General features: G+C 42.1%; 1 protein-coding gene across 1 annotated transcript; it reads left to right on the top strand.

Moving 5' to 3' along the window:
- Positions 1–2,067: 2,067 nt before the first annotated feature.
- ISX (intestine specific homeobox) lies at positions 2,068–27,939 on the top strand. Its single transcript, XM_074221073.1, has 4 exons — positions 2,068–2,371; positions 22,213–22,364; positions 23,571–23,687; positions 27,553–27,939. Exons 1-4 carry the CDS (start codon positions 2,188–2,190, stop codon positions 27,784–27,786), a joined length of 687 nt encoding a protein of 228 aa, XP_074077174.1. The 5' UTR covers positions 2,068–2,187; the 3' UTR covers positions 27,787–27,939.

Consider the following 27,939-nt stretch of genomic DNA (forward strand, 5'->3'; position numbering starts at 1 on the left):
TTGCTATTCCAAGATCCCAAGGACTTGGAATAGAGTAATGGGAAATAATAAACATTTGTTGAGGGAAAGCTAAGAGGTTCAGTGGATAGAGTATGAGACCAGGAGTCAGAAAGATCTGAGTTCAAATGTGACCTCAGACACTTACTAGCTATATGATCGTGGGCAAGTCACTTGACCATTTTTGCCTCGGTTTCCTCATCTGAAAATGAGCCAGAGAAGAAAATAGTAAACCATCCCAGTATCTTTGCCAAGAAAACCTCAAATGGAGTCACAAAGAGTCTGGCAGGACTGAAAAACAAGCAAACAGCTAAAGGCTTGCTGATTGAGTCGAATCTATGGGTCAGGTTCAATTAAGTTTCTTACCATGACTCAGTAAATACTCATTTCCTGCCAAGAGGCTGTCTTACTGTCCCCCTCCCCCATCAGGTACACACTCAAGACCAGGGAGTCGGTGGGAATGGGCTACCCACAGCAATCCCTTAGGAGACGGCCCCTCGCATACCTCTGGTGGCAGAGCCACATCTGTAGTGACTAAAGTCCACTTGGTCGGGAGTGGCCACAGCTGGAAACTGGATCCCTGTTCCCAGGGCCTTGGCCTTCCTCTCTATATAGCAATAAACTCTGATCCATAAATTCTTTGAGCTGTGTAAATACCTTTTATGACAACCTGGAGTCTTAATGGGGCCTTTGTTAGCCTAGGGTCCCTCCCTTCCCCTCATTCTAGCCTAGATCTCTTCTTCAGACCCTCTGCCATTACAGCCTCAGTCTCCCATTCCCCCTTTCTTCTTCCTATCGCCCTTTTTACCTTCTTGGTCACAGAAGCCCCTGCCCTATGAAGGGGATGGACTCCTCCACATTATCGGGCGTGGTTTATTATCTCCCTACCCCCACCCTGGTTACACAGTAATTCCTTACAGGGACCCCGACCTATCAGGTCCAGAACTGTCCGCCCATTGGACGCAGGGAGACAGGCCTTGCCAACATTGACAGATAAGGAAAGTCCAACAGAAATTGGAATAAGGAAACAAAGAGAAGGTCTAAAAAGGCGTCTGTGAGAGGGAGCTGGAGACCCGCAAAACCTCAGTGGAAGAAAGAACATCAAAGTGTGGAATTGGAAGGAGATAGAGACCAGGATTCTCCAGAGAAATCTGAAATATCTAATTCCAGAGGAGGACCAAAAATTACCTTGTCTTTGGAGCAATCCCAAAACAGAGATGAATTTTGAGATGACACCCTGAAAAAAAAAAAGGTGTGGAGAGAAGACAAGAAACCCTTCTCAGTGACTGGCATTTGGTTCTTACGTCTCAACTTACCACTGCTCTCCTTCGCCATGGACTCTTAGTCCCCAGTAATTACTTGGATAAAAAAGAAAAGAAAAGTTTGGACTCTGAGGGGATCTTGAGCCTGTTGGCCAAGATCAAGCCTCCTCCAGAGGCTGTCCAGAGAAGACACATTCAGAATCATTTCCTCTGGATTTGGTGATTGATGGTTCATCTCTACAGAGACATTTAGGGGATTAGAGGGGAATTGCAGTTTCCTGGAACATGATCAGCCTCCAGGAAAGAAATAGTCTAATCTTCCAAGACTAGGTTCAGTGGTTTGGATAATACCCACAAAACCTCAGGCCTTTGACCCTCATCCCTTCCCTCCAGTTCTCCATTCTCTCTTGCCCCTGATCCCTTTTCCATGGGATCTTATCCCTGTTGATTAATTTGTGAAAGAGAAGGGAAGGCTCAGGAGTTGGTCAGGTTTGTAAACCCGGCATTGGGGGGCCAGAGCCAGAGTGGTGGCTGTCACTTCTCGAGGTTCTCCCTTCTTTAATTCTGCAGCCTCCAGAACCACAGGATGTCCAATAGCCCACCCTCCAGATTGCCCAATAGTGCTGGGGTGACTCATTCTGATATGATGTGATATGATGTGTGGCTCCACTTCAAAGGCCATTGGACTCCAAGAAAAAGAATTCCTAGAGGTCAGAGAGAATGGACTGGGGAGGGCAGGAATCTCTAGCATGAGGTCGCAGTGTCTCTCACACCATTCATAGGTCTTTAGAACTGCCAGCAGGAAGGAATCAGTTATTCCTCCCACCTCACTTCAGCTGCCAACCCCAAATCCTCACTCTTTTCCTCCTCCACCCTTGGCTCTCAAAGAAAGAATTGAAGCTGCCTTCCTTCTTTTGGGGGCAGAGAGATGGAGAGGAAGATTCTGGACAAATGTGATGCCCCCAAGCAACTGGGTCTGCCCTTCTCCATTGAGGAGATCCTGAAGAAATCAACAAGGAAAAAAGACATTTCCGAGAAAGGCAGAAGGGATGCCCACCAGGATGCTCCTGATGCCCTAAGTCTGGACGACACGCCACTGGACCTCCCCCAGGGTAAGTATCGTGTGAACCTTTCCCTAGAAAATGTAAGAAAGGATGGTGGAGTCCATGCTTGACTCCTACAGTCCCTGAACAGAGCTCAGATTTCCATTATCAATGGAAAACTCTTGGTCCTAGAATTATTCCTTCAAGATCATTCCTTGCACACATGCCTGCCCATGTAATAGGTAAGGAGACTGAGAGGTATTGTGATTTACCTAAGACTGCCCAGCATGATGAGGTCATTTGTGGGGGAGTCAGAACTAGAATCTAGAACTCTCAGCTCACAGAATTTAAAGTTGAGAATGTTAAAATTTATAAAGGCCTACAGAATCATCTAAATCACTTTGGAAGAGCTCTGGGTGGTCAGAGGATCATAGATTTAGAGCTGGAAAAAGACCTTGGAAGTCATTGAATCTAAACAGCCCTCTACTGTGCAAAGGAAGAAACCAAGTCACAGAGAGATTAAGTGATTGCTCGAGGTCACATATATCATATTTAAGGTAGAATAAAAACCTTGGTCCTCTGACTAATTCCTGTGTACTACTACATAGGTAGGTGCTGGTGGTGGTGGTGTTCAACCATTTTTCAGTCATGTCTGACTATTTGGGACTCCATTTGCAGTTTTCTTGTCAAAGATATTGCTATGCAGTGGTTAGCCATTTCCTTCTCCAGGTCATTTTACAGATGAGGAAACTGAGGCAAAAAGTGAAGTGACTTGCCCAGGGTCACACAGCTAGTAATTGTTTGAGGTTAGATTTGAACTCAAAAAGAGGATTCTTCCTAATTCCAGGCCTCCTAGGCCCTTTTCTCTATTTTATTTAGTGTCCCAACTGTGTGTGTGTGTGTGTGTGTGTGTGTGTGTGTGTGTGTATGTATGTGTGAGAGAGAGAGAGAGAGAGAGAGAGAGAGAGAGAGAGAAGAAGAAGGAGAGAGGAGAGACAAAGGAACAGAGGGAGAGAGAGGGAGAGAGAGAGAGAGAGAGAGAGAGAGAGAGAGAGAGAGAGAGAGAGAGAGAGATGCATACTGCCTAGCAAAAGAGGGGCACAGATACTAAGAAAAGGCAGTGTCTGTACAGCAATGAATAAGAGAATTGAATAATTGCCAGAATACCTGAATTCAAGTCCCAGCACCAAAAAATTCTTTCTGAATCATCTTGCACCAGTTAGTTTCTCCAGCCAGCTATTTCCTCATATGAAAAATGGGTATAATAATGCTTGTACTAGCTTCCTCCTGGGTTGTGGGAAAGGTAAACAGGGCTAGATATGCAGGAACTAATCCTCAGAGGCCTGAAGGTCACTGTGGCTGACTCAAATGTTAACAGCCACTGACCCACTAATATGGTATGGGAAGCACCATGGAGCAATGACCAGACTGGGGGTTAGGAAGATGAGTTTAAATCCCATTTCTGTAAAGTGCTGCCAGAGTGACCTTGGAGGAGTCACTTAGGTTCCCTAAGGCTGTTTTTTCATTTGTATAAAATAGAAACCATCATTCCTGTAGCACTTGTCTCTAGAGGACAGGTAATTTTAAGGTCAAATGAGACCATTCATGTAAAGCATTTTGCAAACCTTTAAAAATGATATAAATGCCACCTGTGATTATTACTAGGGCCACTTTCTTTACCAAGGACATTTACCCTCTTTCAGAGGACTCTGGGATACTGGAATCCAAAGCAGTGAGCACCCAGCCATGGACTCTTTACCAGAAGTCTTGGAAATGGGCACTCCGGGGCTGGGCACTGAGTCAGAAAACCTTCCCAGGGCCTTCAAGACAAAATTACTTCATTTTTATTTAAGGCCACCATTGTCCTCACTCATCCATTTGGGGCTGGGACTCCAGACCCATCTACTCTTCTCAGGCCTTGCTATTCATCCACCAGAATAGAAGGAAAACTGAAAGTTCTTATAGAAACAGACCCTGACGGCAGCTAGGTGGCACAGAGGATAGAGCACTGACCCTGGGATCAGGAGGATCTGAGTTCAAATTCTACCTCAGACACATAATAATGACCTAGCTGTGTGGCCTTGGACAAGCCACTTAATCCCATTGCCTTACAAAAAAAGAAAAAAGAAAGAAAGGAAGGAAGGAAGGAAGGAAGGAAGGAAGGAAGGAAGGAAGGAAGGAAGGAAGGAAGGAAGGAAAGAAAGAAAGAAAGAAAGAAAGAAAGAAAGAAAGAAAGAAAGAAAGAAAGAAAGAAAGAAAGAAAGAAAGAAAGACCCAGTTCTACAAGTCTGGGGGATGGGGAGGAAGAAGGGTTTCTCCCATAAAGCCATCAGGAAACCTGAGAGACCAAATCAGGAAAAAGATTATCTGGGTCTGTTCCCACCCCAACTTCTGCCAAATTAAAAAGAGAAAGAAGTAAGGGGGGGAACCCAGCTGGGCAATCACAAAAATCTGAGAATTGCAGAATTTTGGAAATCAAAGAACATAAATTATTAGAACAGAGCTGTAAGGGACCAAAGCACAGGGAATGGCAGAGTTGGGAGGGGCCTCAGAGCTGGTAAATAGATTAAAATCACCTAGTCCAATGTTTTCATTATAAAAAAAAGGCACAGAGAGGGAAAATGATTTGCTAAAATGTTTTCCACCTTAGGAAAGATGTGAAATTACTCCTGGGATTGTCTAAAATACACCTAAATCCATTATTCACTTTCTTCTTTCTTTTGCTTCCTTTTTTCTTCCTCTTCCTCCTTTTCTTCCTTTTTCTTCTCCTTTTTCTCCCTTTTTTCTTCCTCATCATCCTTTTTCCTTGTTTCTCCCCTCTTCTTCCTCCTTCTTCTCTTTCTTTCTTTCTTCCCTCTTCTTCTTTTTTCCTCTTTGTCCTCCTTTCTTCTTCTCCTCTCCCTCTCTAGTACACTTCCTCCTTCTCCCCCACAGCATAAACATTTTTTTCCCTCAAATAGGGGACTAGAAAGTTTTTCTGGGGATGATCCCATTTAATTCATGGATCTGCCTCTTCCAGGTCCCAAGCTGGTAGGAAAATGGGAGAGGGACCCTGGTCAGATGACACCAGTCCCCTCTCCCAGACCACTGATCCTTGGAACAACAATCCCAGGGACATCAACAAGCTCCCCAGAACCCCAAGAGACAGTTTCCCAGCCTATTGATTTCCTGGTAGCAAGTCCAGAACTGGAGCCATTGAAGGGAAATAGAAGACATGGAGGAGAGGAAGACCATGGTCACAACTTCCTTACTGACCACCCCCTACATGGTAAGTAGCACCGTTGTGATCTACGTACCAGGGCAGTGGGGAAGATGTTCTAGCTCTTTGTTCCTATGACCCTAGGTAATGTTGACATAGAATCAAGAGAGTAGGGTTCATATCTTGCTATTACTTAACCTGTATGACCTTGTGTAAGTTTCTTTATTTCTTTTTTCTTTTTTTTAGATTTTTGCAAGGCAATGGGGGTTAAGTGGCTTGCCCAAGGCCACACAGCTAGGTAATTATTAAGTGTCTGAGGCTACATTTGAACTCAGGTCCTCCTGACTCCAGGGCTGGTGCTCCATCCACTGCACCACCTAGCTGCCCCTAAGTTTCTTTATTTCTGTGGGAAAATTTCTCAATTTTTCCATCTGTAAAATGAGGGTAATTGAACCTTAGACCTATATGTGCTCATCTATAAATATATGGATAAATGTATGCATATGTTTGCTTATGCCAGTCTGTCTCCTATTTTTATATAATATTGCATATTTTCATTTTCTATATTTGCATAAATACCCCATTTTTATATTGTAAGCTATATCAGGAAACGTATGTGAGATTAGTCAAGGCTTTTAATTTCCCTTGACAAGACCACATAGGGATAGTGAAGAAAAGTGCCATATTGGAAATCAAAAAAAGCCTAGATTTCAAATCCCGCTTCTGATATTTACTGAATTCCTTGGGAATATTACTGAATACTCCTTGCCTCAGTTTCCTCATCTGTAAAATGAGGAGGTTGTACTTAAAGGCTCTACAGTATCTACCCACTCTAAATATAAGAATCTGGGCTCCTATGATTCTCATTCTCTCCTGGTGGTATGTTCTGAACAACCAAGTCTCTTAACTGGAAAAACAAGGAAAACAATTTTCTCTAAGAATCTTGGAAAGGACTTGGTGGGTATTGGTGCTTGAATTTCATTTGGATGGTCCAGGAAGCCTGGGATCAATATTCCCCCTGGCCTCAAAATGAGCATTTCACCATCTTCCACCGGCACTGCTAGAAGAGAAGTCGACCATTGTGCCTACTCTGCCCATCCCAACCACTGGGGCAGCACTGATTGTGTTATCTACAGGAGGGGTGATTAATAGCTCTGGTATCTGGGCACGTGGAACCCTAAGCAGCCAGCAGCGGCAGCAGGAGGGAGCCAGCATTGGATGCAGCTTCTTGCTTCCTCAAACCCATAAAAGCATGAGCTTCAGATATGAAAAATACATGGAGGTTCCCGGTCCAACCCCCTCATTTTACAGATGGGTAAACCGTGATCTAAGGAGGAGAGAAAACACTTTTCCAAGGTCATATAGGTAATAAGAAGAAAGCTAAGATTTGAACTCAGGTCTCCTGTCTCTAACTTTAACTATTCATTCTCTGCATTGTCACACATAGCCTAAAATATATCCATAAGGATCCTGGAGAATACCATATTGACTTAGTTTTAAAAAGCAATGTTAATCATGCTTTGTTGTAACTCTTTTGTGTTAAACATTTCCATGTTACATTTTAATCTGATTTGAGCTTCTTCACATGGGAATACTGTTGGCCTCATGCTGTGTGTTCAACACCTCTGTTTAGAAGCAATGAAGACAGGTGTGAGCACAGCTTTGGAAGTAAAGATTGGTTGATATGACTGGAGACAAAAAAGAAACCAGGAATATGACCAAGAAAGTAAGAAAATAGGCAGCAATCCCATAAGGGTTACAATGTGGTTTCTTCCCTTTTTGTTGACTTTATGTAGGAAGGAGGGTAGAAACTTCCAGGTAGATATACTGAAGAGAAATGTCCAAGGTCAAAATTAACTTTCCTGGGTTATACAATGATGGGGGTAGCCTCTAATACTCATTCCTCCATCTAGGATGTTGTGATCCCAAAATGCTTCACACACACACACACACACACACACACACACACACACACACACACACACAAAGTTGACAAAGTTAAACCATATGGTCTCTGAGGTCCTTTTCACCTCTAGACCTAAGATCCCATGACTAGAGTCCCTAATAACAAAGAGAGTAGGAGATCTAAAGGAAAAAAGGACTAATGGAAGCAGGAGCAATGAGGCTTCTCCACAATAGCTTGAATAGCTTTGGACAAAGCGTGCTTTAAAATCCCGGCAATGTCCTCTAGAAGAGGACATTCTTAGCATCTACTCAGGAAATTCTCAGTAAATGTCATTTGGGGGTTGCCATTGTTGTTGAATCATTTCAGACTCTTTGTGATTCCATTTGGGGTTTTCTTAGCAGAGACACCAAAGTGGTTTACCATTTCTTTCTCTAGATAATTTTACAGGTGAGGAAACTGAGATAAACAGAGTGAAATGACTTGCCCAGGGTCACAGGTAGTAAGTACCTAAGGTAAGATTTGAATCCAAGTCTTCCTTACTCCAAAGTCAAGTTTCTATTCACTACTCAGCCCTTCCTTTGATCCTATATTCTGAAAAGGGGAAGAGAGTATGAATCAGTTAAAAAAATATTAGTGGCACAACAAAAGCTGGCTAGAAGGGAGAGACTTAAACAGAATCTCTCCAAGAAGCAAATGTTATGAGGTGAAGATGTCCTAACTGATACTCATCATCCCATTGGATGAGTCCAGTTCTGGTTTCCTACCGAGAGGGACTAGAGCAGAGATAAGGGCTAGATGGCAGTCATCCTGGGCCACAAAGACCATAGGAGGATGGTTTGGCCCAATCCTGGTTCTACCACTCACTATCCATGGAACTTTCAGCAAGCACCTAAGGTCCGTTGGCCTCAGTTTCCTCATCTGTGAAATGAGGGGGTTGGGGTGATTATCTCTGAAGTTCCTTACAGCTCAAGTTTTAGGATCCAAAATCACTTCACATCCCTAGGGCTCACATGTAAAATGAGTGAATCACAGTATACATATGGCCTCTGACATCTCTTCCAGTCCTAAATGGGCCCATGATTTTCAGGACCAGCTCAGACAATCTAGAAACATCCTCAAGAGAAACTCAGACTCTCAGGATGGCATCCAGAACCCAAAGGGGAAGTTCCAAGGGAGGGGAGGCCAGATCCCACCCAATTGGTCAGCATTCATTCTCCCTCCTGGCAAGAGCCTCACTCTTGATCTTTGTCAAACTCCTCTCCCCGTGTAATAAAATAAACCAAAAAAAAATGAATAAGCAAATAAATGAATGAATGAACAGACTAGATTGAGAGATGGATGGATGGGGGAGAGAGAGAGAGAGAGAGAGAGAGAGAGAGAGATGGATGGTTGGATGGATGGATGGATGATGATAGATAGCTAGGTAGATAGAAAGATAGATAGATAGATAGATAGATAGATAGATAGATAGATAGATAGATAGAACAAGCACACTAGGAATAGATCTGAGCAAGAGAAACATTGGTCTATAATTAGGTGGCCTAATCACCTGTGTAAATTGTGTATTTCTTATGATCAATGTGCTAAATGGCTCAGGCTTAATTAAGCTTTGCTGACTCTCTCCCTTTGAAGGCCCACTGGAGTGTGATGACATAGCTCTCACAATTAATAAAAGTACAGGAGGAAACTCAAAAGGAGGCATTTCCCTGTTGGCATCTCTCTCCTTCCCTTCCCTCCCACTACAATCCCTTTGCTCCATTCAAACACCCATAATACATAACTCAACCCTCCCTTATTTCTCTTCGAAGGGACCGGGTTTTGACAAAGTAGATCTCTCAAGAGGGCAGGTCACACCATGAATAAAGCAATGAGATTGGAATCAGAAGAACCTGAATTCAAATCCAGCCTTAGATACTTACTAGCTGGGCAAGTTGATTAACCATCCTGTGCCTCAGTTTATCATCTAGAAAATAGAGATAATAGCATCTCCTTCCCAGGTTATTTTGAGATTACAATGAGATAATATTTGTGAAGTGTTCACTTAGCATGGTAAGGACTTAATAGATCCTTGCTCCCTTCCTTCCTTCTAAATCAAGAAACTCTATGGGCTAGGGTCTCCCTGCCATGGTAGAAAGGACAGGCTTAATCATGGCTTAATCTATGGGAGGAGAGGTCATGGCTTAATCTAGGAGAGTGTTTTAGAGCTCAAAGGAACCTTTGGAGAAGTTATTTGATCATTAACCAACTATCTAACCTTTTCTGAAGTACTTCCTCATTGTCTGTCCCCTCTTCCTGCTCTGACATTCCACGTTCTAAGGTCCCTCTCAGCTCTGATACTCTTTATTCTAAGTACCCTCCCAGTTCTGACATTCCCTGGTCTAAGCCTCCTCTCAGATTTGACATTATTTGATCTGACATGTCTGTTCTAAGGATCCTCCCAATTCAAACATTCCCTGTTCCGCGGAACCTCCCAGCTCCTTGCTGATTCTAACATTCTCTATTCCATGAAATCTCAACTCCCAATCAAGTTTTACTAGGCTACTCCAGGTCACACTGATTTCTTCTCTCACCAGACTTATTTTTCACTTCCAAATGGTACCTTTGCCTTTTAATATTTGGTAATAGTCAATATTATTCTGTAATTGTAAATATGTATATGTAATAATAATTCTGTATTATTCTATAATCTTATTGATTACATGCATATCTTACATAGAGTAAGCCCTTAATAAGTAGGAATTGTTTCATTTAATGTACCTGAACTCTCAGCACCTAGGACAGAGCTGGGTACATAAGAGTTTGTTAATGAATGCTTGTGGATTGTCTTAGAGATTGATTGAGGCTTAGGGATAGGCAGGCTCTGTTCTCTACTTCTTCCTCTCTTTCTCAGTTGGAACAGTGTAAAGAGGGTTCGATTTGGAGTCAAAGGTCTTGTGTTTGAATCCTGGCTCTGCTGTCCATTATTCCCTATGTTAGTTGGTTTTTCTGGACTTTGCCTCTATAAAATGGGAAGGTTGGGTTAGATGACCCTCTTGTCGTAAAGCTGTGATCTGTGATCTAGAGAATATCTGAGTTGGGAGAGACATTAAAACTCATTATGTCAGTACTGAAATAGATATAGCTTAGAAACTGAACTAGGTGGTTTATCAATCCCCATCCTCTGAGACTGATTCGTCTATATGGCCCACATCATAGACCCAGGGACTAGTGCAAAGATAGCAACAACCATTTGTTTGATTGATGGATTAATGAATGATGTCACTTACTCAGATCAATCCAAATTAGTCTGGCTACCCAGTCACTCCCTTAAGAGCCACACCACAAGTTATGACTATATAATAAACTGATGCTTTGGGATACCTACTTAATACATGAATGCTGATAGGATGCTTAGTAAAGCATATTTTGGGTTCCCAAAAAAAGCAAGCCTAATTAAGAAGAAAAGTATGGCTTCTTTCTGTTGTTGACTATGACTAGGAGATGACTGGTTGTTTCAACTATAAAGCTTTAAAATCAAGGGACCGCTGCTTATCTGACAACAGCATGTCTTAACTAGAGGCAAAATTCCCAAGGGCAGAGATTTAACATGTTGAATGCTAAGTTTCAATGATCCAGTTGGACTCAACAGCTCTAAACATCTCCTGGGTACAAGACATTAGACCTAGGCCTGAATCGGAAAGACAAACAATAAACCAATCCCTACCCTCAAGGAGCATACATTCAACTGGGGGCTTAGATATTTAATCCAAGAGTATGGTGAAATGGAAATGGAGCCAAAAAAAAAAAAACCAAACCTGGATTTGAGTTCTAATTACCCCTAACTATACTATTTGTTCAAGCCACTTAATTTCTCTGACCTTTAGTTTCCTCATCACTAGAAAAAGGCTACATAAATCTATAACATCCATATAGGATAAGAAAACTGATCTCAATAAAAAGGAAATTTTCTCTATTAGCTCTAAAGGAAGACCTGACTTCATAGAAATCTTTTCAAGATAAACAGACAACCTTTGATTCTTCTTTGCAGACTTGGGATCCATGAGAATGGAACATTACCTCTTCTGTCAGAGGTGATTTTTTTTTTTTAGTTTTTGCAAGGCAATGGGGTTAAGTGACTTGCCCAAGGCCACACAGCTAGGTAATTATTATGTGTCTGAGGTCACATTTGAATTCAGGTCGTCCTGACTCCAGGGCCAGTGCTCTATCCACTGCTCCACCTAGCTACCCCCAGATGTGATTTTTTTTATATTTTTTTAAATATTATTTCTTACAAAGGTCCATGAATCTCTTGGAAAGGGAAGGGGGGAAAGGTACAACTGTCCCAAAAGTCTTAGTATGATTTTAAACTTTAATAGATTTAAGTTTTAATCTTTAATAGTCTTAAAGTAAGACAGTCTTGTTAATAATAAAAATAATGTCTCGTTAAGAACAAAATGACAACCTCCCTCTCTTCTTTGCAAAGCTTGGATCTCTGAGCATAGAACAATGCACATTTAAAGCTAGAGGTGTGAACTTTTAAGTTTTAATAGCTTCAAATAAGACATGAATTCAGTTAATGAATTTTTTAAAAACAAGAGGACAACCTTCTCTGCAAAACTGGAGTCTATGAGCAGGATACAGTGATTCTTTAAAATTTTAATAACGTTAATTTTTAAATTCTGATAGCTTAAAACCACTAAGATTTGGGGAACATCATATATTTGGAAATGAAAGTGATATAAAAATCAAAGATATTAATTTTTGGAAAAGATATTGACAGTTCTGGTGAGAGCATGTCCTAACTAGAGACAAGATCCCCAAGTTCTGAAGCTGGGGGTAAAGGCTTGTCAGGGAGAGACATTAAATTCAGTTTTACCATTAAAAGAATTAACACACGTAATGTATTTTGTAATCTTTAATGTTCTTTATAAATGTTAGCTATCATCATCATCATTCTTAAAGGTGAATCATCACCTAATTGCTTATTCTGTGAATATAGAGGCTCTAACCATTGCTGCCCAAGAAATGAGACCAGGGATGCTTAAGTATAAATATAAGGGTCCAAGACACCAGTTTTGATTGAAAGGTCTTCAAGGGATCAAAAACAGATTAATAGCAAAGAGGGAAAGTGAGCGGGCAGAATGAGAGTAAAGGCAGACCATGAAATCTTGTTCCCACAATAGACGTGATGGGGCCTGGTTGAGGAGAAGATGAGAGTAGCCACTTCAGTTCTCCAGTCAGCAAAATTTATCTTTATTCACTAAAATTTCCCTCAATTTGCTTTTGGTCAGAAATGGTCCTCAAAGTAAGACCATAGGAAAGGAGTTTTAACCCATTAACCTCAACTAGTCTTGAAATGGAATATTGGGATTGCCTCATGTCAGCATGGGAAGGGACCCCAGAGGTCATCTCACCCAATCCTCTCATTTTACAGAGGAACAAGCTAAAATTGAGAGGGAGGGTGACTTGTCCTGGGTTCCACAGAGCCAATGGCAGGATTGTGACCAGCCCCAGGATACCTTCTCCCACAGCACTCTCCATAGTTGATATCGACTAGTCAATCAATACTTATGGAGTGCCTATTTATCCTTCCCTCTTCATGTAGATGGACTAGTGTTCTCTTCATGATAGACCTGTTTCCTTAACTCTGACTTCTATGATTTCCTTTAAGTCCCAACTAAAATCTCAGCTTCCTCAGGATATCCTCTCCAACCTCTCTGAATTCCAGTGCCTTCTCTCTTTTATCCCCTATTTATTTATCCCTTGCATATATGCTTTGTATATATTTGTTTGCATCAAATTTCTCCCATTAGTTTGTAAGTTTCTTGAGGGCAGAGACTTATTCTGCCTCTTTTTGTATCCCTAGAAGTCATCACAGTGTCAAGGCACAGCTGACACTCAAAAAATGTTTGTTGGTTGATCCATTAAGGGATAGCATGATTGTTAATTAAAGATGTTCCTGTGTCTGATGGAGACTTGGAATAATGTAACTGTCTCCTTGCCTCCCTAAGTTGAAACTTGATCACTGATTGCCCATTTTGTGTAAAGAACAAAGAGAAGATAGAGTGGATAGAGCACCAACCCTGGAGTCAGGAGGACCTGAGTTCAAATCTGACCTCAGACACTTAATAATTACCTAGCTGTGTGATCTTGGGCAAGCCACTTAACCCCATTGCCTTGCAAAAAAAAAAAAGTACAAAGAAAAGCCAGGTCTTGGAGAAAAAGAGAAGTCATTAGGGTGAAAGTTTGAAAAAGAATGAAGCAATAGTATTAGAACTAACTGGAAGAGGACAGACTTTCTGCACACAGAGAGTTATAAATAGCATTAATCTTATTTATGACTTAAAAAACATAAGAACATTGATCACAGCATTTTGCATGATCCCAGTGGTCCCAGGAGATAAGATCTAAAGGCATTTCTTTATAGATAAGCAAACGAAGAGTCAAAGAAGTGATTGGTCCTTGGTGACACAGTTTGGACATATCGGAAACAGGATTCAAGTCTCTCTTTACTTCCAGAATAATATGACTTGTGATGAGATAGAAAAGTCCAGAAAGTGAGGAGCGGAGCCTAGAGTAAAATGAACAGGGTCTGAGAGCATCATAAAATGGTGGTCTGAGATGTTAGATTCATCCAGCCCAAATTCCCACCTAATTAGGAACCCTTTACCAGGATATTCAAGAGTTAATTACCTCGGATCTTTCCTTGCTCCTCAACCTCTCTTGCCCTTCCCTGACTCCAGCTCCAACTATGGTGAAGGGATTAAAGTCACAGGAATTTCAGAGAATAACTTAAAGTGAAAGGGACTCTAGAGAACTTTAAGTCTAAGCTGCCCAGTCTAAGCTGCTCAGTCTAAGCTTTCATCCACCCTCATCTATACTACAAATATTCATGCTTGTCGATCCATTCTCTCTTCCTCCTTGCTGAGGCTGAACTGACTACCAAGAATTTTGATCACACTTTCTTCTTTTCTAAACCACAGAACTCTTTTTTTTTTTTAGATTTTTCAAGGCAAACGGGTTTAAGTGGCTTGCCCAAGGCCACAGGGCTAGGTCATTATTAAGTGTCTGAGACCAGATTTGAACCCAGGTACTCCTGACTCCAAGGCTGGTGCTCTATTCACTGCACCACCTAGCTGCCCCCATAAACCACTGAACTCTTAATTATCCCCTTCAGTTTATTCCTCCCTCTTCATCTCTCTGGAAGGATCTTCAGCATCTCAAAAAAAAAAAAAAACAGTTCCCATTGAAAATGGATTTAATAGGGGTGGCTAGGTGGTGTCGTGGATAAAGCACCGGCCCTGGAGTCAGGAGTACCTGGGTTCAAATCCGGTCTCAGACACTTAATAATGACCTAGCCCTGTGGCCTTGGGCAAGCCACTTAACCCCGTTTGCCTTGTAAAAAAAGAAAAGAAAAGAAAAGAAAAGAAAAGAAAAGAAAAGAAAAGAAAAGAAAAGAAAAGAAAAGAAAAGAAAAGAAAAGAAAAGAAAAGAAAAGAAAAGAAAAGAAAAGAAAAGAAAAGAAAAGAAAATGGATTTAATTCTATCCAGGATAGGCCACTCTGGCCATCTCCAGACGCAACTTCCTGTTGTCAACCTTGACTTCTCTCTATCCCTTCCCCCCACTATATGTTCCTGGTGCTTTTTCTTTCAAATTGTTGTTGAGTTGTTTTTTAAGTCAGGACTGACTCCTAATAGATTTGAACACATGAAAATGAGTTTTTCTGGTCCCTAATCCAGTGTTCTATCCTTTATACTTCCTAGCTTCTTTTAGAACACTCCCCCAATTAATCCTATCATTTGTAATCTGTCACCAATCTAATCCAGTCTCTCATCACCTTAGACTAGTCTTTTGATTGACTCCTTTCCTCTAACCCCCCTTCTCTCAATAATCCTGAGGACCCTATTTCATTTATTAAATTCTATAGCTGTATAGAACCTTAGAGAGTCCAACACTATTTTATAAGCAACCAAGTGTCATGCCTTTAGTCAATAAATCACAATGGCTCCCTGTTGCCTATAGAACTAAGACTGATGTCCTTACCCTGGTTTTAAAGGTCTTTCATCTCTGACCTCAGTCCTTCTTTCTACTGCATCTGTCATAATCACTCTCCTGAATTCTCCAATTCAGCCAGTCTGGTCTATTTGGTTTCCCACCTCTTTTTACTCTTGACATGCCCACCTTCCTTCACTTAGCTGAGTTCTCCCTGACTTTTCAAAACTCAGGAATAGTCTGATCTCTTCCACAAAACTTAAAGGATTGGCTCTTAACCTCCATTGAATTTCTCTAATCCTGATTGGCCAGACTTCCTCCAAGATACATATTAAATCTTTCCTTGAATTGAAATAGAAGATATGTCTGTGCATATTCATCTTCCTATAAATACACACCTATACATATAGACATACAAATATATTTTGATTGTGTAACTGTTTCCCCAGCTAGGCTCTATTTACCTTAAGGGTAGATCTTGCGTCCAATTTATCTTGTTTACCCATGATGTATAGCAAAGTGACCCAATTATGAGTGGCCTTCACACCCTGTGGATGATGAGGTGGAGGGGAAGGAGAGGAGGAGGCATCACTGGGTCACAGGCCATGTGGGTGGCCAAATGGTGGTACAAATGGACCCAGAGAAAGTGTGGCAGAGTGAAAGAGTAGAATTTAGAGTTGGCAGACCCACATGTGAAGTACCTGCCTGGCTACTTATTCCCTAGGTGACACTGGCCATTTAGATTGTTTGAGACTCAATTTCCTCATCTCTAAAGAGAAGTGAAAGTGGCTAGTTGAGATGGCCTTGAGGGTTCTTTCAGTTTTAACGCTCAATGATACTATGACTCATGAGGTCTAGTTACTAGTTGCAAGGTAGGACTAGGACCATAATTCTTAGAATTATTGATCTTTAGGCCTGGAAGGTTCCTTAAAGGCCATCTAGATCAAACTCTCCCTGCCCCACCCCATCGCCATTTTTTTACACATGAGGAAACTGAGGCCCAGTGGTTTGCCAAAAGTCACACTTGTAAGTAGCAGCCCTGGGATTCAAAACCAGGTTCTCTGAATCTAAATTCTGCCCTCTAACCATTGCACCATGCCCCCTCCCAAGACTAATTCTCTAGAACCTTGAGCAAACAGCTTTCCTTCTCTAGGCTTCAGTCTCCTTTGTTTCTGGTAAAATGAGGGGGTTAGCTTAGAGGACCTCAAAAGGCCCTTTGAGGTCTAGGTCTGTGATCCCAGGTGCCAGGTCTCCATACACAACTGCTCTCTGTGTGTGGCCAAACCTGCTACTCTGTCTCTTTAATGATGAAGAAGACAGAAAGCTTTCTTTTCTCTTTTTTTTTTCTCTTGGAAGGTCTGCCAACCAGCAGGCCAGACCCACCATGTGGCATGTACCACAGCATGTCCTTCCCTTCCCCCCTTGCCTTGATAAAGAGAATGTCTCTGGCACATTTCAAAGGACCTTGGAAATTTCCAGCCTTTATAAAGAGAAAAACTTTGTGAACAAATAGATATCTGAGTCCCCTGTTGACTCATTCAAAGCCAGAGTCATAACTCTTCTATCCTCTGACTTTGTTTTTCTCCCCCCACACATGATTGGTCTTTGGCCCGGGGTGTTTTTCTTCCTCAGAGGAAAGATCACATAAAAACAGAAAAATCCTGAGTTGCTTAGACAAAAAAAAAATGTTTCCCTTCCCTAATGGAAGGTAAGAAGAATCTATGTTGATTTGAAGGGAAATGTGTATGTTTAGAACAGAGTGGTAACTAAGGTGGAACAATCGGGGATTTTTCCCAGGCTGCCAACCCAAAATGGCCCCTCCCTCCATCATGGTCTAGGCATCAATTTTTCTCAGCCTCCCAGTCTTTTATTGGAATGCCCCTAAGCAGGGTACCCCCACCAAAGTTGTAGGATCCAAGATTTTCTGAGGGAACAAGCATTCCTCTCATAATCCCTACTCCTAATACTACACCTGGGACTTGATTGCCTCCTGAGACACCAAACCCTCAATATGAAATGGGGTTTTTTTTGTTCCAGATTGGGATTTGCTGCTTTCAGACTCACACAAATACCCAGTTGTCTCTGGCTGGAATGTTCCGAAGAAGGTCTAGCCTTATTCTCTCCACCCTTAAATATCATTTGATCATGACAGCTAGGTGGTGCAGTGGATAGAGCATTGACCCTGGAGTCATGAGGACCTGAGTTCAAATATGAACTCAGACACTTAATAATTACCTAACTGTGTGGCCTTGCCCAAGTCACTTAACCTCATTACCTTAAATAAATAAAATTTTTTTAAAATATCATCTAATCACAGCCACCAGGTGGGGAAAGTTCCCAAGTCTGTTTCTCTCTGTCAATGACCCCCCCAATTCTCATCAGCTACAAAACCTTCCCAACCCTATTCCACATGGTTCTCTCCCACTGACCAAATGACCTACTGCTGTGGTCAGAATTCCAACCTCATGACCAGAAGGCCAACTTTCCTGACCTCCATCTTCCAGGATCTGCAGCTTCCTTCAAGCCTCAGCCCCAGAGGGAGGCTTTTCCACAGTCTTCTAGCAGTCAGCTTCATCTCCTCCCTCAAATTATCCTACATGTACTTATCAGTTCACTGCTACATCCCCCAGGATAATTTAACTCCTTGAAGATGAGGACTTTTTTTTATCCCCAGGACCTTAGACACTGCTAGAAGTGTCTGTCTAACAGACACTTAATAAAACACTTTGAGAATCAAATTAAACCCACATCAATGTACAAAATGGCAGCTATCATTCTCCTTTACTGCCCTTATTAAGGTATTGAAGTGACCTTGGAATCTTTAAGGCTTCATCATCATAGTTTAAGCCCTTGAAGATCCCTCTACTCTGAAAAGACTCAGGGGTGTCTAAGACCAACCTACTTAAGTTGGGAGAGGTCTATCACCAAAAGGTTGGCCACCAGGTAACAAACTTGACCACATGAAATCAGGTACTAAGGCAAGGTATGAAGGCTTTTCATCTGTGTAAAGAGAGGAAATACACATTTCAAGGAAAAACATAATTGCACATATACACACATAATCTATGTAGATATGCACACATACACATAAGTTTTGGAACATGCATGCACATATTTACATATTTATGATATGGTATAGATGCAAATGTCTAAGTGTGACTATGTATTTTCCAACTCAATTTGATATATAGCTATAGATATATCTATGGACATAAGTATGACCAGATAGAGAAGATATGGTTAGGAATATGGACATAAAAATAGATATAATGGATCATTACAGTTTTCAGCTTTATGGTAGCCCTAGGGATTAGATAAGGAAGATTGGATAAGACCCAGTTCATTCATTCAATCAATTCCGCAAGCATAAGCATTGATAAAAATATCATGAGGGGTGGGGTAGCTAGGGGGTGCAGTGGATAGGCCCTGGAATCAGGAGGACCTGAGTTCAAATTCAGTCTCATACACTTAATATTTACTTAGCTGTGTGACCTTGGGCAAGTCACTTAACCCCATTGGGGGAAAAAAGAATATCAGGAGGGTATAGCAGAGATATAAAGCAATATTTGAAATTTAAGGAGGCAAAGAAAACATCTGGAGGGAGCTGGAAAGAGGGGAAGGGTTCAGAGAGTCAAAAATTGGGCCTCAAAGGATGGGGAGGAGTGTAACAAGTCAATGAGGAAAATAAAATCTCATGGCCTAGCATAAAATGAAGTAGAGGTGTAGAGACTGGAAAAAGCTGAGCACAACCAGGAAATAGTGAATCATCTATTCACTCTCTATATAAAGGCATCCAAGGAGAAATGGGGGAGGTGAGAAAAAGGCTCTGCTCCCTTTGAGTCAAATCCATGGGAAAAAAAATACAGAGAGAATCAATTATTCTAGGATTAGCTAGCTAGTCAGCAAGTTAGAAGCAAGATCCACCTCCCACTGGGTGTTGAGAGTCCAGTGGTGACAAAGATATAAAATACAACATGATTCTAGTCTTAGAAAACCTTGCCCTCTTCCTGGTTACTGCTAATGCTCAGAAACTCATTGGAGACTCTACCAGATTATAAAAAGGGAAAATAGTATGAGTTGTTGTTTAATCATTTTCAGTCATGTCTGACTCTTATGACTCCATTGGGGAATTTCTTGGCAAAAAAATACTGAGTTTGCCATTTCCTTCTTCAGTTCATGTTACATATGAGGAAACTGAGGCACATTGGATTACATGATTTGCTCAAGGTTGCACAGATAGTTAGTGTTTAAGGATGGATTTAAACTCAGGAAGGTGAGTCTTCCTGACTCCTGGTCTAGCCCTGCACCACTGTGCCAACAAATAACATGAAACTCTAAAGTGGAAGAAGTACCAGCCTGGGGAGAGAGGACTATGGAAATCAGACCAAGGGGTTTGGGGAAACCAAGGATACCAGACCCTGAGCAGGGTTTTCTTGACTCCAAAGATCCATGTCTATGAACAGCAGATCAATCTAAGGTTTCAAAGCTTCACTCTATGAAAAAAACCAGCCCTCATCCTCCATGTCTCTAGGCTGAGCTCCAAGAGGCAATGGAAAGAGTGATAGGTTTAGAGTCAAAGCTTTTGCTTCAAATATGACTCCCTGTGTGACTTGGACACGTTCCTGGGGCACTCTCTGGACCTTACCTTCCTCCTTTGAAAGATTAGAGAGATGGACTAGATAGATGGCTTCCAAAGTTCCTTCTCCCAATCCCGATCTAGGATCCTATGAATCTAACTGTGTGACCTTGGACATATTACTTGAGTCAATCTCTGGGTCTTGGTTTTTCTCTTCAAAAAAAATAGTGAAGGTGAGGGAGGACCAATGACTTCTACAAATCTTTCCAGCTCCAAATCCATGATCTCAGACCTGCTCCAGGAGACGCCTGCCCTCCACCAGCAGCCCTCAGCAGAAACCATCATTATCAGTCAGCCTGCTCCTAGGCATGTTTAGTTTGAAGCCAGGTTAGCCTTTGTTGGCCTCTTTCACACTTTGGTCTCTGCCAGCTCGGTGAACCCTCTGTCTCACGGCTGGGAGCTGGGAACTCAGCCTTGCTAAATCAGTGATCCCTTCAGGTGGTCCATTCCACACTTCTGACGTAGAAATTTCACTTGACCATGAGCCTGCTTTTGGCTCCCCTTCCTTCAAATTTATTTACAGACACAACTTCTCCATATGTATTTTTTCCTCACTTCTCACCCCCAACCCCCAAACAAGTTTCACCAAGGAGCCCAAAGGGTGACCTTCAAGTTACTTAATTTGTGAAGCCAAGTACCAGATGGTTTTCTGGACAATCACATTTTCTGAACAGGCATCCAAGGAGAAATGGGGGAGGTGAGAGAAAGGTTCTGCTCCCTTTGAGTAACATCCAAGGGAAAAAAAAATACATAGAGACTCAATTATTCTAGGATTAGATAGCTAGTCAGCAAGTCAGAAGGAAGAAATGATCCACCTCCTACTGGGTGTGGAGAGCCCTAGTGACAAAGATATAAGATACAATATGGCTCTTGTCTTAGGAAACTTTGCCCTCTTTCTGGTTATTGCTGATGCTTGGGAGCTCATTGGAGATTCTACCAAAGAATGGGAATGGAAAGAGAAGATTGGAATGCTAGAGCCAGGAGGTCCCTGAGAAGACAAAATATGGGAGACTAGAAGGATCTTAGGACAAGGGATGTTAGAGAGTAGAAGGACCCCAGAACAGAAAAGTTCGGAAATCAGAGAGAATTTAGAGCGTCAAATGTCAATGACTGGAGGGAGTTTAGCATATTAAATGGCAGAACTGGGTGGGGATCCTAGAATATGAAATGGCAGAGCTAGGAGGGACCTTAGAACATATACTATTAGATAGATCTAAAATTAGATGGAATTTAGAAGACAAGCTGAAAGGGACATAGGACATAGGACACAAGAACAAGGAATATTAGAATATTGAATGTTCCAAGTCAAAGAATCCTTGAAATAGAGAATGAGAGGACTGGAAGAAAAAAAGAGTTTGGGCATTTGAAGGGAGTAGGGGGTCAACTAACCCAATCCCAACATGTTAAAAGTGAGGAAGCTGATGTCCAGAGGGGTTAGTAGATGATTTGTCCAATGTCACCTGAGAAGCAGAAACTCAAACCCAGGCGGGATCTCTTTCCATCGTGCTGCCATCCCAGACATCCTCGTCAGCCAAACTAGGTCATTTTGCTACAGGTTACCCTTCCCAAAGATTTGGAGCAGCTTAATTAATATGAAGCTCCAGGAAATACATTCACCAAAATATATGAAGTCCCTAGTACACTGTGCTAGGAATTAGAGAAGGGGAAAATAGGCCTAAACAAATGAGACCTGGTTCTTGCTCTTTGGAATTTGCAGCCTAATAAAAAAGGACAATCCTTGTGCATAGATAAGTATAACACAGATTCAGAGATGATGAGATTATAAAATCAAGTATGAGTGAGTTTGGTAATACAGTGAAGGAAATCATGGAAACTTTCATGGAGGTGGGGTTTGAAGGCTAAAAAACAAACAATGATGGTGGGAAGACTATATAATGTCTAGAGCAAAGAGGCAGGACAATCCCAGGACATGTCCAAAGGGCAGTAGAGCTTAGCATAACAAATATGAAGGATGTAAGTAGAAAGTAAAATGGACACCCAATTGCAGAGGGCCTTGAAGGCCAAGCCCAAATCAAAGATTTCCACTTCCAGCTTGTAGTGGATGGGGAAATACCAAAGGGCTTTCCATCGGTTTTGAAAGATAGCTTGAAGGACTGTCCTTATGTCAGTGGTGGGAAGGCAGGAGGAGGGAGGGGAAAGGGACTGCCGTTAAAAGAAGACCCTCTTTACAATACAGAAGAGAGGAAAGGCAAAAGAAGAATCCGAACCACCTTCACTACAGAGCAGCTCCAGGAACTGGAGAGGACCTTCCAGTTCACCCACTACCCAGACATCCATGTCCGCAATGAACTGGCAGCCAAGATCAACCTTCCAGAGGCTCGAATACAGGTGAGTGCCACATATCTGCCCCCATGCCCAAATTTAAGGATGCTTGTACTGCTTCTGAGGTCAATATTTCAGGACCTCAGTTTCCTCATCCGTAAAATGAGGAAGTTGGATGATAAGACCTTTGAGGTCCTTTCCAGGTCTAGATCTATGATCCAGATTTGAACCCTGGTTCTGCCAAGTACTATCTGGGAACCTTGGGGAAAGCCCTTAACCTCTTTGGGACTCAGTTTTCTCATCTATCAAATGAGAGGGTTAAAGGAGATGGCAGTGGTAAGGGTTGAGGACAAGATTAGTATAAAATCCCTTGACTCCTAAATCCATATTCATCCACAGTACCATACAGCTTGCCCAAGATCACATCTCTAGGTCCCAGCAGATTGGCTTACATTTGTTCTTTCCACTGCATTCCTGCAGCAACACATCCTACAAGCTGCCAAAGCCTTGATCACATTCACAGCACTAATGCAACACAAATTTTCCAGAAAAGTCAGAAGCCAAGCTCAGGTTTCCCACCCCATGTTCTCTCAGTTTAAAACACAGAGCAGAGGATTAAACTAAAAGGGGAGGTCAGCTAGCTCCAGTCCTTCATTTTTCAGAAGAGGATCAGACTCAAGGAAAGGAAATGACTTACTTAAGGACCACCCAGGGGTGACACTTGAACCCAGGGCCTTTTATATGACTTCCTGAAATAAAAGCAATACTAGTCTTTATAGCATCACAGAATTCACAATTGAGAGGGAAATCAGGTACCAGCTACTCCAACCCATATCTGAAAAAATTCCCTCCACAATAGTCCCTAGAAATGGTCATCATCACGGGCAGTGAGGCAACTTGCCGAAACAAGACCATGTTCTGTCCTTCTCAGATCTCATCTGGAGCTTTGTGTTGGTTTGGGAAGGATGTTGATAAGCTCGAAAGCAACCAAAGGCGAGTGGTTGGAAGGGGGGGGGGGGGTGGCAGTCCTTGACTTTATGTCAAAGGAAAATCAACTGAGAGAACCAAGGATGTCAAGTCATGATGTGAGAATAAGAATAGCTGCACCATGTGACTCACTGGGGCATTGAAGGATTCAGTGAGATAAGGCACATAAGGTACTCTGAAGTCATAAGATGATGTTTAAATGCTGGTTGCCAGACAATGAAGGTTTTACTTTATCCTTTTATCCCCTTCCTCTTATTCTCTCTGTCCTGTCTTCCTTCTCCCTAGATCTGGTTCCAGAATCAGCGGGCCAAGTGGAGGAAGCATGAAAAACTTAGCAGTTTCAGGGGCCTGCAGACCCTGGCAGACGTGGACGTCCTCCCAGCACCAAAGGCGGACATGTCTGTGAGTGATAGACAGGCCTCGGACAGGAATGATAGGGAAGAGGAGGAGGGACCTTGAGATGGGAAGGTTGACCTAGCTGGGAACAAGCCCCCTAGTCCTCCTGAGGTGAAAGTGGGTGGGAATTTCATGGTGACAGCATCCAAGTGTGTTATCAGGGGTCTGCTTCAGTGTAGTGTCATGGCCATGGGTAATCACTATCCTACTCAGAGCTAACTGGGGTGGAGGAGGTTGGAAAGATTGGAGTAAATCTATCAACCAATGAGACTTTCCTGATTCCCCTAGTTGTCAGTGGCCACTCTCACCACTGTTTATTTTGTTCTTTTTATTTATCTAATTTGTTTTATTGATGTCATACTCCCTTCCAATAGAATGCAAGGTCCCTGAAAACAAAGACTACCTCATTTTTCTTTTTGCATTGCCAGCACCTAGCATAGTACTTGAATACAGTAGGTGCTTAATAATTAGCAAAATTAATTAATTTAATTAACTGAATGACTCTAATTCCAAAATTCCATGGGCTGACATTCTTTGTCTTGGGCCCCTCCCAACTCTGACATTCTCTATTCAAAGACTCCTCCCAACTCTGGCATTCTGCATTCTAAGGGCCCTCCCATATATGACATTCCTGTTCTAAAGTCCCTCCCAACTCAGACATTCTTTTTTTTTTGAGATTCCTTCCAGCTCTGACATTCTACATTCTAAGACCCCTCCCATCTCTGACATTCTCTGTTCTAAGACCCCTCCCATCTCTGACCTTCCTTGTTCTAAAGCCCCTCTTTGCTCTGACATTCAATGTTTTAAGACCCCTTCTAGTTCTAGCATTCTCTAAGACCCTTCTCAGCTCTGATATTCCTTATTCTAAGGTTCCTCTGGTTCCCTTAATTTCTATTCTGAGGGCCCTTTCAGCACTAATCTTTCTCTATGCTAAGGTCTCATCCATTTCTTCCATTCCACTGTTTTCCCCTTCAGCCCCACTTCTCTATAGGTTCAGTCTTGCTTTAACCATCCCTTCAACCCAAGTCAGGCATATATATATCCAGGTTTTTCCTAAGCCACCCCTTCTTATCCATGGTCCAGACCTTACTCTGACTCTGGTCAGTCTCTTTAATCTGCCCCTCACCACTCCTTCCTCCCTTTGATACCCATAAGAAGTCCTCCTGGGCCTTATTGGAAAACCTGGCCTTTGTCACGATGTCTGGATACTTGGGCTCCAGCTACGAACCCATTAATAAACAATGAAGTGACTTTAGGTCAAGTCATCCTCCTGGTCAACGTCTCAATTTCCAGCATCTGTCAAACGCGAGGCAGATGATAATCAAAGATTCATAGATTGTTAGACCTTAGCTGGACCTTAGAATTCATTTTTAAAATTCCTTCAATTTAAAATGGGAAAATCAAGGCCCAAAGCCACTGAATAATTTCATACCACTTGCTTGTGAATGGCCAAGTCAGGGAACAAACTCAAGAATCCAAATGCCTAGTCCTGGGGTCTATCTCCCTACCTCAGGAAGGGTTGTGAGATCAAATGAAAAGACAACATCAAAGTACTCTGAAAAAATTAGAGAATCTCTGTACCCATAAAGGATTGGCATTAATGTTCCCCTTTGGCCCCACATCAAAGCCATTGCCTGGATTTTGATCCAAAGGGCATTCCCCTAGAAAGCACATAGATTCTCCCTGGCCCCCTGGCTCTTCACCGTCTTTCTACTGGATGAGTTGAAGTCTGGTGATCATCTAATGTCCGTTAATGATCCATAAATGAATAGGCTGAGCCCACAATGACACTCTGAACCTTGACCTAATAGTTTCTTGATATAATTTGTTCTCATTAGGGACTCGGAATATCAGAGAAGTTCTTATTTTATAAGATTTCGCACAACTTTCCTGAAATACAGAAAGAAAATAGAAATTTCTCAGATTCAACTGATTCCCTTTGGATGTGCTAGCCACCCCAATTAAAATAAGAAGTAGGGGGAAAGTGAAAAAATAGATGGACTTGAGGTCCAAGGATCTGAGTTTCCAGCTTGGCTCTATAATTTAATATCTATTTGACCTTGGGTCCAGACTGAACCTCTGAGCTCCATTTTCTTTATCTGTAAAAAATGAAAGGGTTGAAGTAGATATCCTCCAGTGTCCTTTTCAGTTCGAAATCTATGATCTAAGGATCCTAACAAAAAAGTGTCCATCTAAGTAAAAATCCCCTTCCCTCTGACACACAGGTGATAGTCATTAAGCTTAGAGTCTCTAATAAAAAGAACAATCTTCAGTTAAACATATTATTAGATTCAATTCATTTTATTTCAATTTTAAAAATATTTTTTAAGTGCCTGCTAAGAGTCGAATGGGGAGGAGAGGGAGGAGAGGGAGGAAGAAAAGAAACAGGATGGAGAGAAGATGTTCAAGGCACACCCATTAAAGACTGGACAAGTGTTCAATGAAGGAGACAGAGAGCTCAGGGAAAGGCAGGGGAAGAAAGAAGACTGTAAGGTGTCTGGGAAGTTGAGGAATTCCTTAGAGGGAACAAACTATGGAATCAAAAACTATAGAATGATCCCAAAGGACTCAGACCAACTTCCCCTGCCCCCCAAAAAGACTGATGGGCAAAAATCCTGTTGGGGAGGAGTGGGGCAGTAAGAGAAGGAAGACAGCTATTGATAGGTAGTCAAGGCTAGTACAACTGAGCATTCTCCCACATGTGCCTACCTTTCTATGTTCATCATTCCCAGAGAAGACAGCAACATTCAGTTAAATGAACCCTATTTTTACTGCAACCAAAAACTGTCAAAAGAACTGCTGTTCCTGGTACTTATACCACCCCATGACTACTACTACCACTATTACTACTACTTCTACTACCACCACCACCACTACCACCACTGCCATCACTATACCACTATCACCACCACTACTGCTACTACATTTTACACATTTAAAGTATGAGAATAGGTTGAGATAGGTTTCAACCCCAAGACCTATTCACTCACTTGGCCAGATTTACTTAGACATGACCTATCCAACCCCACTCTACCCATACTACCTATCCACCCCCATCCTGTATAAAAGCACCAGCTATACTGAGGGAAACCTTGGAGGAAACCAGCTACTGGATGGTTCAATTTGTCTTCCTCACCTTCACCCAGGTTAGACAACCAATTTGCACATTAGGACTGCTACAGCCTCCACCAGGTTTCTCCCTGCCCTGCCACCACCACTACCACTACCGCTATCACTTAGACCACTAATTATAATAATAGCTAGCATTTCTATAGCACTTATTCTATGTCAGATACTGAACTGAGCACTTTGTAAATATTATCTCATTGGATTCCCAAAGCAACCCTAGGAGGAAGGTACTGTTATGAGTCAATGATTTGCTCAGGGTCACATAGCTAATTAAGTGTCTGAGGCTGGATTTAAACTCAGGGCTTCCTGATTATAGGGCCAGTACTCTATCTACTGTGCCATTATACAATAATGATATCGAATATAAAGTCAGAAGATCTTGGTGTTGGAATTCTCGCTCTAAGCTTGTCGAATTCTATGAGTAAGAACTAGCCAACATTTAACCTCTTCCAGACACACTTGGTGATAGGGCGTCCTCCTCTTGAGGCAAACCATACCCCTTTTGGACCACTCAAAGGGGAAGAAAGATTTTTCTGGCATCCAGGCTAAATTTACTCTTTGGTTTGGTCCTCTGAAACCATGCCAAATAAGTAGATATGAGTGTATACCTCCTGGGAAAACCAAGACTTGAAACAACTGTTTATTTTTCATAGTACTACTATGGGATAGCCAGTGGTCAAGGACATGCTAAAGTAAGCTCCATGAACTCATTTTAATTTTCTCTTTTCTCTTCTTGAAACAGGAATCCAGTATGATGCCCAGGGTACTTCCCAGTCTGGTATACTCAACTGGATACCATTTTCCCATCCAAGGACAGTCTCTGGTCTCTGCCTGGTTTCCTCCCTACTTCATGGCCAATCCATGGAACATGCTGTCTTTCCCCAATCCTCATTTGCATCTGGACTATGTCCCCATAGGTGGAATACCTTCCCCTCAACATCCAGAATGGGGCAGTATCTGTGCTGGTTTCACATAAAAAAAGAAAGGTCCCTCTCTGAGCTAACATTTCCAGCACCACTGCTAGGCAACAGTCAAGGCAAGCTAGACAGGATCCTAGAAGGAAGACAGCAGGACCCATTTAAGACAAAATACATCTAACAGCTTTGAAAATCACCAGCCTCCTCCTCAA

The sequence above is a fragment of the Macrotis lagotis genome, chromosome 2 (assembly GCF_037893015.1).
Source record: "Macrotis lagotis isolate mMagLag1 chromosome 2, bilby.v1.9.chrom.fasta, whole genome shotgun sequence".
NCBI lineage: Eukaryota > Metazoa > Chordata > Mammalia > Peramelemorphia > Peramelidae > Macrotis > Macrotis lagotis.

Coding starts and splice junctions, on each gene's coding strand:
- ISX (XM_074221073.1), top strand. CDS start 2,188: ATGGAGAGGAAGATTCTGGACAAATGTGATGCCCCCAAGCAACTGGGT. Junction 22,365..23,570: donor TTCCAGAGGCTCGAATACAG/GTGAGTGCCACA, acceptor CCTTCTCCCTAG/ATCTGGTTCCAGAATCAGCG. Junction 23,688..27,552: donor CACCAAAGGCGGACATGTCT/GTGAGTGATAGA, acceptor TTCTTGAAACAG/GAATCCAGTATGATGCCCAG.